The sequence below is a fragment of the Hemicordylus capensis genome, chromosome 1 (assembly GCF_027244095.1).
Source record: "Hemicordylus capensis ecotype Gifberg chromosome 1, rHemCap1.1.pri, whole genome shotgun sequence".
NCBI lineage: Eukaryota > Metazoa > Chordata > Lepidosauria > Squamata > Cordylidae > Hemicordylus > Hemicordylus capensis.
Window position 1 is genome coordinate 229,800,994 of NC_069657.1, and position 15,584 is coordinate 229,816,577.

General features: G+C 39.9%; 1 protein-coding gene across 11 annotated transcripts in view; it reads right to left on the reverse strand.

Annotated features, from left to right (window-relative positions):
• Positions 1-1,176: 1,176 nt before the first annotated feature.
• Positions 1,177-15,584, reverse strand: part of AGAP1 (ArfGAP with GTPase domain, ankyrin repeat and PH domain 1) — a 591,701-nt gene continuing 577,293 nt past the window's right edge. For all 11 annotated transcript variants that reach the window (XM_053283168.1, XM_053283164.1, XM_053283165.1 and 8 more), the window contains 2 exons: positions 13,840-14,095; positions 1,177-12,834 (listed from right to left, as the gene is read on the reverse strand). In XM_053283168.1, coding sequence (XP_053139143.1) covers positions 12,631-12,834; positions 13,840-14,095 — 460 coding nt within the window. In that variant the 3' untranslated portion in view covers positions 1,177-12,630. The remainder of the gene's footprint in view (positions 12,835-13,839; positions 14,096-15,584) is intronic.

A 15,584-nucleotide genomic window follows, 5' to 3' on the forward strand; every position in this document is an offset into this window, starting at 1 on the left:
CAACCAACTGGATCATGACTGTGCCAATTGTTTTCACATTTTCACTGCTGCTACACAAAATCTAGCTACCCTGCAGGTTATGGTTTGATTTGTTTCAGAGAGCAATAGCTTGTTATAGAACCCCTCTAGTCTGCCTGTGCCTGGGTACCTCTGCAATAGAGGGGAAATCCATCTTGTGTGGGAGTCCTTGTAGAAGGGGCAGTATAACAGGACATGTTGGATTGTTTCTGCCCCACATGGGCAGGTTCTATCAGCCAATGGCACTTTTGAGTATCTATCCTGCAGGAGTGCAGAGGGGAGAACATTATGTCTTGCCCTGAAGAATTCCTTTCACAGCCTGGGGAAAGAAAGCATTGTTAAATATCTCACAGGTTCCTATACAAACTTTACTGCCCAGTCCCAGGGCATTTCATAACATCATTTTGTTTGATATCATCTAGCTGTTGGGAAGGCATCTGTTTGGCTTGCTCATAGCCTAAAGAAATAAAGAGTTCTATCGAAAGATCCAGTGATAGTAACTTCAAATACAGCTTTCCAACCATTTGTGAATCCACCGAAGGGTGTTATCATCTAGCCCAAATGTGACCAATGTGCTAAACAAAATATTGTACCACTTTGAGATATGGTACTGTAGCATGTGCATATCTAGAATTACATTTTTGCTGGGGCATGGAAGGGGGACACACTGGTGTGTGGGAAATGGGTTGAGGGGAGGGAAGATTGTAATTTGTTGGTATTTTGTCTATATGGTGAATGTGGAGTTAAATCACTGAATATTACAAAATGTACTAATAAAAAGAAAACCTTTGAGTGTGGTAAATTTATGTGGAAAGGAGGAGGCCACAGCATAGTAGCAGAGGATATGCTTTGCATACAAAAGCTTCCAGATTCAATCCCCAGGATATCTATTTGAAAACAATTTCGGGTAACAGTCCCTGGGAATCCTTGAACAGCCTCAGCTAGTCAGGACAGACCATACTGGGCAAGACAGACCAATAATACAATTCCATCTAAGGCATGTTTCATATGTTCATATGTACTTATGTATTATTATTTTTTAAAGTTCTGTACTTATAGGCACATGAGGGTGAACATATGGCACCATCTAGAAATAAGAAAAGCCTCTTCAGTTACCTTCATGGCAAGAAAAGGGAGAAGAATTACAGTGGCAACAACTGTGTTTTCTTAAGCTTTATTAGAAAGAGACCTATCCAGTATATCAGTCTCTCTCCATGACTTTACAATGTTTTTAAAACTCAGAATACTGTACAGCTGACACAAAAATTCCAGGGTGAACAAAGCAAGGAGGAAACAAACTAGTATATTTAATCAAATGAGATCATAAGAAATAACAAGCAAAGTGAAATGTATCAATTTTTAATTACAGTACAAACAATATAAATAAGGTTTCATTGAGTCATTGTAAAACAAAATTTGCTGAATGAGGTAATAAAAAACCCAAAAAACTCTTTCCACACTGCTGTGTCCTTTATACACTATTTACAGAAACAAAAAGTCAGCCATTGGCTAGGTATTTGCTGCCCATGAAATTAACTTGTTCTCTTTCTCCCATGCCACTAAGAATTACATAACTGTGATACCATGAAAAATGAAATGTAATGGTTTGGGTGAATGGGATCAACAAACATTCAATGCACTATGAAATCTACATTACCACTACCACCACCACCACCACCACCACCACCACACATTTTTGACAATGAATGTCTCTAAAAAGATTCCTGCAATCCATGCTAGCAGATCCTCACACTCTAGTCTTAACTAGAGTGGAATCAGTAACCAAACCATACATGATGGTGGGTCTTCAGTCTACAAAGAATGTTAGGTATGTGCTTCAGTTCCAAAATCATCCCTGTGGACTATGTCAGTGTCAGGAAAGCACATTCATCTTTCATTTACAAGAATGAAGATATCAACAAAGCAGGGAATTTGAATGCTTTATAAAACTACTTAGTTATTGATCTAGAATTTCTTATCCTGCCTTTCTTATAAAATTAAGGCAAACCTCACCCCAAATTAACAACAAAAATTGTTTTATTTTATTAACCAGGGATCCTTATACAGTACTTCTACAGAGAACAGCAGCAGAGTTTCCCAAAAGAAGGTGCCTAATGGTCTCCAGGGGGGCAGGATTAGGAATCTTTGGGAGGCTGGAGACTTAGAAAAAGTGGGAAGAGTCTGCAACTGGATGGAAGTACATGGATAATGCAGGCAGTTACAGACATGGGATGCAGGAAGTCCACATAGGATATGAGTTTGAGAAAAGGTGCCCCCCCCTGCAAAAGAAATAAATAAATTCCAAACCCCACTCCTCCAGATGGTTGGGATCTCTGCTTTGGAAGGTAGGACTGCAGGGCTTTGACGGCCATCATGCTTCAGCCACTGGAGTAATGTCATTGGCTTCTGTGATTTCACCTTTTGGCTTTACTACGGTTATTTGGGAATAAACTAAGAATTGGAGGAGCCCACACAATGCTTGTATTTCAGACAAAATTTCACTAGGCTGTGCTTTCTAATGTGTCTTGCCTGACCACAAAGAATTGGCAACCTTATTTTGTCAATCTTGGTTTCTTTTGTGACTGCCTCACAATATTATATGGATTACAAGAAGGCAAAAATTTAATTCAACAAGCCACACAAAAAATGTAGATACTAATTACCAAATGCCCTAACAACCACTTCAGGTTAATAGTTATAACCTTTCCAACATAAAAAGATATTTTCACAATTGAAGAAACAAGAACACAAGAAAAAAATAAGGGAAGCTTTAGGAGAATGATTACCCCAACCACCCCTTTTGTTGTTTAATTTATACTTCCTGCTCAGAGTGCATTCCTCACCAATGCTATATACAAATGCTACACAATTGGCAATAAAACCTGAAATATAATTTATTCAAAAATACCTGACTGCAGAAAAGCAGCTTGTCATTCCCAGAGTCAAATTCAACTACCTGGCTGAATGTTTCAAAGCTAAAATCAGAGCTTTACTTTCTACGGAAACAGCAGCTCCTGCCATGTACGTTCCCTGCTTGTCTTGCATTTCCTTTTTCTCCCACCTTCCTGGACAGAAGTGCCAGGCATTAACTCACAATATATTAATTCACAGTGATTGCAGGGCTGGCTATGCCACCTTAACATGCAGCACAATTGGAGCCTTAGCAAATTAATCATGAGTTTAGGATTATAGATGTTTTTATATCTATCTCAATATTAAGAAAAATAGGGAACCATGCACTCATACTCCCCCCACCCAAGGAATTTCCATGATGCTCAAAACTCTTTGTTTTCTTTGGGGCCAAACTAGACTTGATGCAGAAGACATGAAGTGTTTCCTGAAAGTTTTTATTTTGATTTTAATGCAATCTCGACAGAAGGGAGTCAAGTTTGCAATAGCATCAGGAAGGGGGTCATTTGCATACTGAAAAACAACACCCAAACCACCTACCTACCTATAAGGAAGTTGTTATTGGGCCCACTCATCTTTTCTGTTGTTGGGAGAAAAGTGGTGGTGAGGAGTGGTTTATCATCAGGACAATAGCTTGTGTGAAAAGAGTTAAGTACCCTCCCCATTACAACTCTGAATCAAAATTGGAGCAGCATTACAGTAAAAACAAAAGACATTAAGAGAGATGTCTCCTGCATCTCGTCTAGTTTGGCCTTTACACACTGGCTCCTAAACAGGAATTCCTTGCTATCGTGGGACCCTCAAATACAGTCCTGTCTACATCTCTTTCTTGCGATACCCATGCAGCACCCACATTTCTGTAAAACTATTTACATCACTTGATTTATACTTGCAAAGACCCTCTTCATGTACTTTCGGACTTGTGCATATAAATTAGGCACATAGAAGTTCATGTATATAATAATGAATATTTTTCTATGGAAACTTGACATAGGTTATTTATAGTATAGAAAACTACATGTGACAAACCGCACACCCATCTGTGCAAGAACAACAGAGCCTTGTCGCAGCTTACAGACCAACTTGAACTAGGACATTGTGGAAGGAGTTTTTGTGGGTCAGAATTTGCTTTGTCCAATGCACCCATCAGGGCACGGACAGGCACCCTTGGGTCTCCAGCTGTTGTTGGGCTGCAACTCCTGTCATCCCCAGTCACTCTTTATTGAGGCTGGGGATGATGGGAGTTTTAGTTCAAGAGCAACTGGAGAAATAAGATTTCCTCCCCCTGCATTAGGGCATTACCATCTAACTATAATTCTACTAAATATTCTAACATTTTCAAGCTGCCTTCTCAAGCACTGTTAATGTCCACTTTCTTGGGGTTAAAAAAAGGAGCTTGTATTTCTTCAGTTATACAGAGTTTTCATTTTTAGGCCTGGACATTTAAAAAACCTTAGGGCTGCTTTGGACGTTACTCTTTCCTTCCTACTTTGCATTATAAAAACATGAAAATGGAAGGAAGAACACACTTTTCTTGATGTACATCTTTCACAATGACTCACAGAGTCATATGCAAGTCGCATCCCAGATACGGAGTGTGCATGCATGCATGACATCTTAGCCTTTGGACAGTATGAAGATGTGCCAACACATAATGTCTTCCTCCCTTCCTTTACAACCTGAGTCGAGACGAGTGAGATTCAAAGCAGTCCTTCAGCTAAAAACTGTATTATCACATATATGATAAAAACAATATAGCAACAACAGAAGTAATGTAAAATGCTGCTAACATGTGCAAGTATTTCATGCCTCTAACTTGCATTGATAATATAACAGTAAAGCTTTAAGGGTGTAAAGATATTGTCCATATTTTTTAAAGATTAGAGATAATTAAAAACAACAAACAAAAGCCAACTAACCACACTTGTAAAAGAGGTGACACATACAAGCCTGTGTGAAATATAACATTTTAATCAGTTAGCCAGAGAGATCCACTACTTGTTGCACTTCCAGCACAGGGACCCTTTGAGCCGGTAGAAGGTCAGGTTTCTCTGCACCAACATTGCATATCTCCCCCCATTATCAAATGTTTGCAGCCGCTGCACTGATGCCAGCATGGATTCTTAGAGGATTAGATCCCTGAACTGGTATGTGTTGACACTATGGGCCCAAATAAAGCAGTTGTAGTGTGATCCTTTGTCCCAGAAAAAAAGGGCTGAATGTGAATGAAAAGGGTTAAATATTATTAAAGGCAGCAGAGTCCTGAGAAGTTACCAGAGGAGGGAGCTGAAGTAACACCCTTTCCAGCATATTTTTCCCCACACACACAACTCCTGTGAAAAGGGAATGAAAATTAGTATGGCATCCTCTACTTGCAGTGCAAAAGGATACTGGATTTTGATGATAACCAAGTATTTTGAAGAACCTAGGTTCTATGAAAATGATTTTCACAGAAGTAAAAATCCTCCCTGTTAAAAATATCTACCACCAACAAGGAACACTACAGTGATCAGGACTCATTCACATATTGCTGCCACCTAATGAAAGAAACCCAAGATTTCCTTAAGAGTGGGGTAATTGTTTTGGACATACAATGTGCAGTACCAATTGCTGCAGGCAACTGAGCAACTCTTTTGAAGCTCTCAGCAGATGTCTGAGTAACCCCAAACCACTCTGAGAAATCTCTTTGAGGACACTTAATTTGACTAAATTGAATGGTACAGGATATAAAAGGAATGGTACAGTGACAACAGAAGTAAAAACAGTTCTGAACTCGTAAACACATACATATATCTCAGGTCAAGAATTCTTTCTCCCAATGGAAGCACTTCAGTGGCTCTTCTAGAGTTGAATATCAAAGATGCATGCTAACATTTAACAACAATGAAAGATTCACCCATTATTAAGCTTTATTAAAACATGTTCACCTGGAGTGTCAGTTGCAAGGATGAGATCTGTGGTTTAAAAAGTAATTATTTTATACAACTATATATGCCAAAAACTTCTTTTAATCTGTAAATCTTACTGCAAACTATACAAAGATGAAATAGAAAAATTAAAAATCAACTAGGAATTCTTGGATTATTATAGTTAAAAATGAACAACCCGTGAGATGATAATTATGAATCCTATTCGCTAAATCTGTGTTTGGCATTAATTATTCATATTTAATTCTCCTAAGCAAACTAGCCACAAAAATTGAGGCCAATGTAGGTTTCAGACTCCACGCTACATTATGCTGTTCAGTACTGGTGTTAAGGGAATATATCTGAGATCATACATAAGGTCTCTTGATCATGTCTTTTGAAGTCTTCTTCCCACCTTGTGGGAAGTTAATTGTTCCATGAGGCAATCTAACACTAGTCTAAGCCTTTACTTCAGTTACAGTGATAAAGAAGCAGTAACAAAGAGACAATGCCTGACATCCAGAAGAAGATACCGAGGACTCACATCTGGAGGTTGCACTTAACACAGCTAGAAGCTTCCTGTGTAGCTGGCAGACTGCAGGCAGGGAGAGAGGAATTATTTTTGCTTATCTCCCTGGTTGCCAGAAGTGCTTTGTACCTTCCAGAAATATGACCCTATGGCTGTGCAGCCCTTGGGGACATATTTCTGCAGAACACTTCTAGAGGTTGGGGAAATCCCTCCTCCCTCCCTCCCTGCATGTCCTCTGCTGCTCATGAACTTCTGGCTGTGAAGATGAATCCTCTTGCTGAGTCTACAGTATATCACTCTGGATTTGAGCCACTAAAACAAGTACTGTTCATTCTACAGAAACATGCCTTATTAGCATCACCTGTATGTTCTAATCCAGGGTTGCTCAATTTGGGCCCTTCTGCAGATGTTGGCCTGCAATTCTCATAATCCCTGGCCACTGTGGCTGGGGATTATGGGAGTTGTAGTTCAAAAACAGCTGGGGGCGGGGGGCTAGGTTTAGCAGGCCTTTTCTAATCACTTCTAACTACTTCCTAAATAACTGATGACTACATTCACAACGCAAAATATATGATCATGATGCAACATGTAAAAGAGGCATGAATCCAGGCATAATGGACATGAATTTCTATTCCTCAGATATGTTTAGACCCCTAAACTTTAGTGGTTCTAACACCTCCATGTATTTGCATTTGGAACAAAAGATTTTTTCCAAATCTTAGATTCTCCAGCAATCTGTGGAAAGTGCAATTCATGCTCATCTCCATACAAGGCTACCAACTGCCTTTTTCTAGTTTGCTTTGCTTTTCAGCATCCAAACCCGCAAGTTGTCAGACAAGAGAAGGGAATAACAGTTTTTCTACCCTCATTTTGCACAGGTGTTCATTGTGTACACATGTGTATGGGGGCAGGCAGGGGGAAATCTGAGATGACAGCATCCATTGTCCTAAGCAGCATGGTAAAAAGGAGACTCAATGGCTGCCTGGTGCCACAGTATTTGACGATACAGGCCTGGGGACGGGGGAGGGCAGGTGGACCATAAAGAGAAGCTGCAGTGGGTGGACACTGCTGCTGCTGCCAGTTGGCAGTGAGGCAAGATTGTCATCAGACCTGCCTAGTCCAAGGTGAGCCCATCACTGCCAGTTCCATGCATTTGCTTACCCAAGATTGGGAAGGTGTGAGGCAGCTCTGTACAGGGCCATGTTGCAAAGTTCAGAAGGAGCAGCCAGATCAGACTTGTTATGTCCAGTGACACTTTCTCTGATAAACAGGCATGAGTTCTCTGCCAGGGATACAATGACTGTCTTTGGGACTAGTGCCAGTGTTCCCATCTGTAAAATGGGTAAAGTTGTTGAGGTTTAATTCCATTGCCATATAAAGGGTATGTGGATCTTGATCTGTAGCCTGTGCTGTGGCTTGGCTCACTTGGTTGCATTTTCTGCTTTACTCAGCATGTAGGTTTTTCCTACTTTAGCACAGATGTATTCTGGATTGTGCTGCAATTTGTGGGCGTCTGGCAGCATGTGTGGATAGTATTGCTTGGAGTCAGGGGACTTGTAAGCACATGCAATAGCTGTTCACCTCAGATGAACATGGTGCTTTTTCTGGGCCCCATCCTTATACCAGAATGTTTTATTTTAAGTGTGGGCAACCCAAGCTCCACAGCAAAAAAGCAGCAATTGCTGTGCATTTATTAATCCACAGCACAGTATCCCTCCAGTGGCTGTTGCTGGTGTCTATCTTATGATTCTTTTTTTACATTGTGAGACCTTTGGGGATAGGGAGTCATTTTATTATTTATTTATACATACATACATACAGATGGAAACTTTTGTTGAGAAGTGGTATAAATATTTGTCATATTGGTTGTATTTTTATTTAATGGATAAAAACCAGGAGATATTTACCACACAATCACCTTTGAGAGAGATTTAGCTTTCCAGATGATCCCTATTGTGATTTCTTATTGACAGGATTTTAATTATTTCTAATTTACACATATACTTAAAGGCCACGATTATTTTAGAGAACAGGTTGTGTTCATAAAATAAAAAAGTATAGCAAATAAAGGAAAAGTAATAGATGTGTCAAGCAGTGATATGGGCAACAATTATTGCTTGTTTTGAAAACGTAATTGTCCCTCATATGCTCCTCACAATCAGTGTTCAGGAGTAATTTCAATATAGCATTAATCCATCCCTAGAAGTATTTCACATCATTTGTTTGTTGGGACATTTTGTGAGTATTTGGTAGTCACAGAAAACTGTTCCCCTTCCTCCTGGTAATAATCAGAACAAGGTAGACTGGATTCATATATCTACAAACAACATATATTGAGCTATCTGTTTTAAAAGTCAGGAAGAAACCCAGAATAATATGCAAGATATTTGATTCAAAGTGTGCCTATTCTGTCCAACAAATATATTTGCAATTCTGTGCAAATGTTAGCGAAAATCTAGAAATGAAGTTTACACAGGCCTGAGATCACCTTCCACTGTCCAATAAGCTTGTGCTGTACCTTACAGCTTTTTAACAAGTGAGGAAAAACTAGACATGTAAATGCTGCATGTACTTAAGGGGTCAGTTGATACTTAATATATGTAACTGGGATTTAATTAAGATGAGTGTTAATGTATTACTTATTATGTGTGATCAATGGAAAGGTGAGGGAGCAACAAGCAATTGCAGATCGCATAAGTATACATATGCTAATAAAATTATTACATCTATCGAAAGATCCTCAGACTTTTACTGTTACACAGATGCAGACAAGATAAACAAAAACTTTCCCTTCTTTTCAAAGAGTGCCAAGATATGGACGGATATCTGAAAGTTTCTGCAGAGACCCCTTAATTGGGATGCAAAAAGCACTGACCCACATTCTATGAAAACATTGACAGTTTTTGCTGGTAGGTCATAGAAATCCGGTGTTAGTCCATACACTATGATGCCAAAACTTTAGCAACAAGGAAAGGCTAATGCTCTGGGTTTGTAGCATCTGTCCCATTTTCTACAGTACATGCTCACTTCCTAAATATTTTCCTTCAAAACACAAATTATTAGAGTTTTACTATGACAATACATAAATATAGTGGAACATAGCTAGTTGATATATTGATATTTCTTTTAAAAGAGTGTCTTGTCCCTACTTTCAAGAGCCTTTAGTGTTTCATGCTACAACAGTGACTCAAAGTTACTATTCAAAAGGCCTTATACAAATAATTAAATGAATAACAATATTGAAAAGTGCGCTGTAGTTAAAACTGGTAGTGCTCAGATATATTTTTAGTCTGGGACCCAATTTCCAAAAGATATTGTGCAACGATAACTGGGAAGGTGCGTTCAAACTTTTTGGAGAACTATCAAACTCATATGAGCTGTAGCCTCACTAAATCAAACTGTGCATTCACTTCCCTGAGTTCAAGCCAAAGAGTACCTCAGATAAGCAAGGTACTTGCTCTTAGTACCTCTAAATCAGATTTCCTCACCCCTTATTTTAAGAAACTGTCAAAACAAAAAATTAGGAAATGGTTGCTTGTCCAGCATAGGTGCTATGTTGCTTGTACACAGCACCTTCCTGAAAACAGTGGTACATCTGCTACACAAGGTTGCAATGAACACATCAATAAAGGGTATTCTCAGATGAAAATATGACCAATAGTTACTGACCAATAGTTAGCACCAAATAGGAAATGTTATGGAAACTATATTACGAATAGTATCTGTTTGAATATCTTCAAAGCTAAAAATGTACACTCATGCTATGAAATTGCCATTGTAGGAAAAGGACTCTCTTGGTTCTTTTAAGTGCTCACAGAGCCAAATACATGAAAATAGAAAATGAAGGGTATAAGAAGGCCAACTAACACATTGTAGTTTGTGACAGTGGCGGCACCAGAAAAAAATGGGGGAGCAGGAAAGGAGAAGAGAAGGAGCAAGTGCATTGTGGCGACGGGGTGGGGGTGGGGGGATGGACGGACACGGACATTATCCTACATGGTAGAATTGTGCAAGAAAAACAGTGGTATACAGTATGTTACACTAATGTTCCCATGCAATTCCCCAGTGGAAATGAGCCCATGAGGCATTGCGTGCATGCTCTCTCTCTAGATATAGCTAGCTAGTGAGTGGGTGGTGTGGGGGGAAAGAGAGGATAATAATGATAAAGACTAATTATGTAAAATGTGCCTTTCCTTCAAGTTATCACAGTTGTCCAGCAATCAGTGGAGGACCTACTTGTTTGGGGAGACACTTGCCCCTACCCTCCTCTGGACCAAAGTTCTCTGACTTGGGGGGTTACAAGTGACACCTGACATTTTTCCAGTTACCAAACAACATTACAGATATGTTTCTTCCTATCTCCTCAACATTAATTTAATGCCATGCTTTATTTTTCTTGTATGAGAAATCCTCAAAATAAAATACTATGGAATTGTTAAAGGCAGGCCAATATATGAACTGCTATTTCATATATCAACTCACTTAAAATAATTCTGCATTACTGTATATTACAGTTTAGTTTTAACAAACATTAATTTGCTACAACATAATTTTCTCTTACCATGTTCTATCCCTTGCAATTCAAAATCACAGCCCACAAAAGTCGCAAATGCTAGAAAGAGTTCAATACTACCCAAATATTAACTTTGTAACTATTGTCTAAAATAAAGTCTAAAATTCTTCCCAGAAGTCAGTCCATACCACAAATATCTACTCTGGAGCACAAGAAGCCATGTTTGCTTTGACATGGAACATCAGGTGAAACATTAGGACCCTTCCTGACGCCCTTGCCTAACTCTGCCTATGACTTCCAGTCGCCATCCACAACAGCATCATGAAACATACGATGAAATATGTTTGTGCTTCTGGAAGACATGGATCCTTCCAAACCATAGTTCCTTGCTTCTTTTCTGTAAACATGTGCCAACTTCTTAATCAGATATGCTCTTCATCAAAGGAATAAAACTCTATTTCTTTGCTGGGAATGTTTTCATGATCTACCGCTATGATCTGTGATCTCTTAGATCCTAACTATCTGCACATTATTTCACACCAATTACAGTTTATAAATTAACAAAAGTGTATTTGTCTTACAAAAAGAATCAATGCATACTTATGAACATCTAAAATTTTGAATAGATTTTTACATACATATAACCTAAAGACACAATACAAAATCTGCATAACTTAGGCAATGCACCACATGAGTGACCAAACCGCAACACATTTACCTTGGCAAAAGTGACACAATGTATTTCTCATGACTGAAAATAATTAGCCTTTTATGTAGTTATTCTCATACATGTACTTGACATATTTTTCCTTAGTTGTATTCATTATTCCTTTTTGCATTTCATAGCTATCCTTATTTATTTTTTCCATTTTGTTTTTAGACTGTGGAGGCTGCAGTCAAATAATACTCAGCAACTGATTTCCTCTCTTTGGACTGAAAAATTAAACAGATACTAAATTATGACAGTGAATTTAGAAAGGAGGGCTCCAAGGGCTTGAAAGAACATGTCTGAGATAATATGATGCTTCTAAGAATATTGCAATCACATCCAAGCAATCACCGAAGCGTGCCATGTAACTACCTCCTCAGCTAATATGCTTTTTTCTCCGTGATGACTAATCATGTTCTATTAAACAGCAGTAATGCTGGAAGAACTCAACTATACAAGTGTAATGAAGCCAGTATTCTCCCTGGACAGATTAGCTACAACTGATTTGACACATACCATCATAGGAGCTTCAAACCTGACAAACTCTGTGCTTGCTTCTGATTTATGCCGTCAAGCTCTTCGGAAAAGAGAATGAAATCCAAATGTTCAGTTTGGTAGAGGTGAAATGTACTGATGTGCTTAACTGTCAGTTAAGGAAAGTTACAATTTCTTCTTTCTTCTTTCTCCTGTTGTCTCCCTCCAGTAACTTCCATGCAATACTTGTGAGAGCCCCTGCCTAGAGACACCCAGTCAAATGGTCCCATGTCATGTGCTATCATTAGTGAATCCATGACCTCTCTGTCTTCCCCTCCCTTTTACAGTTTCATCATTCAGATCTTTTTATTAAAACAAATGGTTTCTGCAGTCCACTTTTCTCCTTCTTGTCTCTTTACAATATCCAGGCTTTTTTTTTCCTCCTGGAGAAAGCGAGGACTGGTGAGGAAAGGAGAAGGCTCATTTTATGAATTCACAGACCTCAGCTGTGAAGGTAATGCATAATGAGGCTGTGGATGTTAGTAATGCCAGAGAATAACCACCAAATTCTTCAGATGATGGTGGGCATCCTTGCACTGCTGTTGTTCCTGTTAGTATTCTTTCTGGATAAATTGGGAGTAGCCATGAGAACAAAGCGCTCATCCGGGCAGCCATACTGCAGGAGGATGTCAACACATTCTTGGCTTGTTGCTTGTCTGGCATAGGCTAAAGCACTGTTTCCATGAGCATCACGGGCCATAACATCAACACCATACTGTAGGGAAAAAACCGGATCATCTATAATTTATGAACAATGTATAAAAACAATCACTTATTATTATGAAACTTAGACCTAGGAAGATCGTAGATTAAGCCATGAAACATTATACAACTTTTTATTATGGGACTTAAAATCCGAGCGGCTATTTGTTATGAACTCAGCCACAGTGCCCCAAGTCTGTTTCCTGAAACTGGCATGAATGAGTTGCTAGCCAATGACTCCAGTGCTCCAAGGTATAAGTAAGCCCTTGTACGGCTTTAACTTCCCAATATACACCGTGCACTGATTCTGAGCTGCTATCATCATAAGACTTTTGGAAAAGGTTGAGTGTGAGAAAATACATTTTGGGTTTTGAGACAAGAAAAACTTGCCTATTCAATTAAAATATTTAGTCATAATACTCGTCTCTCCCTCCATTAAAACAAACATATACATGACTGTACAAGGCCTGCTAAACCACAGTAAAAATTTATACAGGACGACCTCAGTATTTGTGGGAGCTCTGTTCTGAGCTACTGCCGCAGATACCGAAACCACAAATACTGAGGCATTAAGTGAATGAGATAGTGGGGGTTAAGTTCTGAAGGGCTCGTAAAATTGCAAAAAATGGGCAAGCTCCCCGCCACAAAACCCAAAGAGAGTGCCCTACCATACTCCACAGGTCCTAAGCAGTCTAGCAATGCCCCCCAAATGACTTAAATTCTCCTTTTTAATAGAAAAAAACAGGGTTTTAAAAATCATTTACTTTGAAAAGGTGCCACAAGATGGCCCCCAAACACAAAATGGCAGCAAAAAATGACCTTGGAGGTCATTTTCTGCCACCCCCAATCCGTGGATCTAATTCCATCTTAGCCTCCCCCCACGTATACTGAGGTTGGGTGCCAATTACCTGATCGTGGGTATGTAAAACCACAGATGCCGAATCGGCAAATAATGAGGCCCTCCTGTATTTTCATCAAGCCAAGCTTACATCCTCCAATCCACACAACAGGCACTTACCCAGATTAAGAGCTGCACCAACACTACATTTCCTTTCCTGCAAGCCAAATGTAGGGCTGATCGTCCATCACCATCTCCACAACTTTCATTAACTTCTTCTCGTGTTCCATGTGCAAGGAGCAGGATGACAGTCCGCAAATCTTCTTCTGCAGTTGCTCTTAGCAGATGCTGTCCTAAGGAAAGCTCTAAGCACTGAAGTGGAGCAAGAAAAAGCTTCTGCTCATACTTTGCCCGGATCCAGTGCTCTTTTTCTTCCCTAGAGGAGCAAACACAATATCAACTATTTAATATCAATCCATCCTCCTATTGACTCTCTATAGCACAAGTATCTATTTTTCCAGGCAATACAATATGACCTCATAAGGGCCAACCATGCTTTGCCTTAACAAACATGGTCAACATTGGGTTCACATGCTGGACCGGGTCTCACAATCAGTGAGACCTGGTTTTAACGGGTGAGCGGGAAGAGAGCCCTGGGCAGCCAGATCAGCCGCCCACATAATGGCCGGCTCCGAGACAGAGATGGTGGGGGCTGGGGAGCTCGGGAGACCCCCGAACCGGGAGGCTGTTTTTAAGCCTCCCGGCCAGGGGTCTACTTATGAGCAGATAGCCCAGGTTTGCGGAGCACTCGCTCCGCAAACCCAGGCTAAGGGGCGGGCTACAGGAGCGGGTTAGCCGCTCCAGAACCACTGGGCTCGACTGTGAGCCCGGTGGTTCTTATGATCACAAAAATCGGGCTAGGATTTTCCTAGCCCAATTTTTGTGATCGTAAGAATAGCCCCGCTTTCTTCTCCCCTTCCCCTGTGTGTAAGGGCAGAATATAAGCAGCTTCCAACTGTGTTTTGCACCAAACCATAATTTGACATTTTATTTGAACCCAGCAACCTATGGTTTGCCCTAGACACAAAACCATGGCTTTGCACTAATTGCACTTATGACACTCAGGTTGGAATGAGAAGAAACACATTTTAAGAAGAAATACCTTGCTTAATCATCGTCTTTATGATCAGATATGCTACTTTCTACTTGGATAAAAAGAAATCAAAATTGTACACAGAGGAAATATACTATTTCCTCCACTTCCCATACCACTCAAGCCAAAAGTAGCAAAAATCTCATGGTAATAGTGTAGATTTATTATGCAGCTATATCACAACACTAATATATGCCATGCAATTTAGCACACGTCAGCAGAAACTGCTGTCTCTGCATACAAAGAATGACATCAGGCATAGTAGATGTTCCACAAATGCTCCCACACAGGGGCGTAGCAAGGTTGGAGTGGGCCCAGAGACAAGATTTTAAAATGCCCTTTTCCTCACTGAAGCTCAGCTCATGAAGTAAAGAAATCTTAAATGAGTCTCTCTCTCTCTCTCTCTCTCTCTCTCTCTCTCTCTCTCTCTCTCTCTCTCTCTATATATATATATATATATATATTTCTCCTATGTGCCACAATAGAGCATCAACCTAAATTATTTTTAAAAAGATTTTATAAATTGTGGACGATGCAAGTCATTTAACGGTACTAGAGAAAGACATGCTGTTCTGGTAGCTCCAGGTCTTAACACTCACATCAGTTTCGGAGGATGAATACAACTGAAGGAAGCCCAGGTGGATGTGTGGCTGGGGGAGTCAGTCATGTGACTTGCCTCTGGGGGGCCCCCCAAGGCAGTGGGCCCCCAGACAACTGTCTCCCCTTGCCCTATTATAGTTACGCCCCTGCTCCCACAAGTCATTCCCCTAGA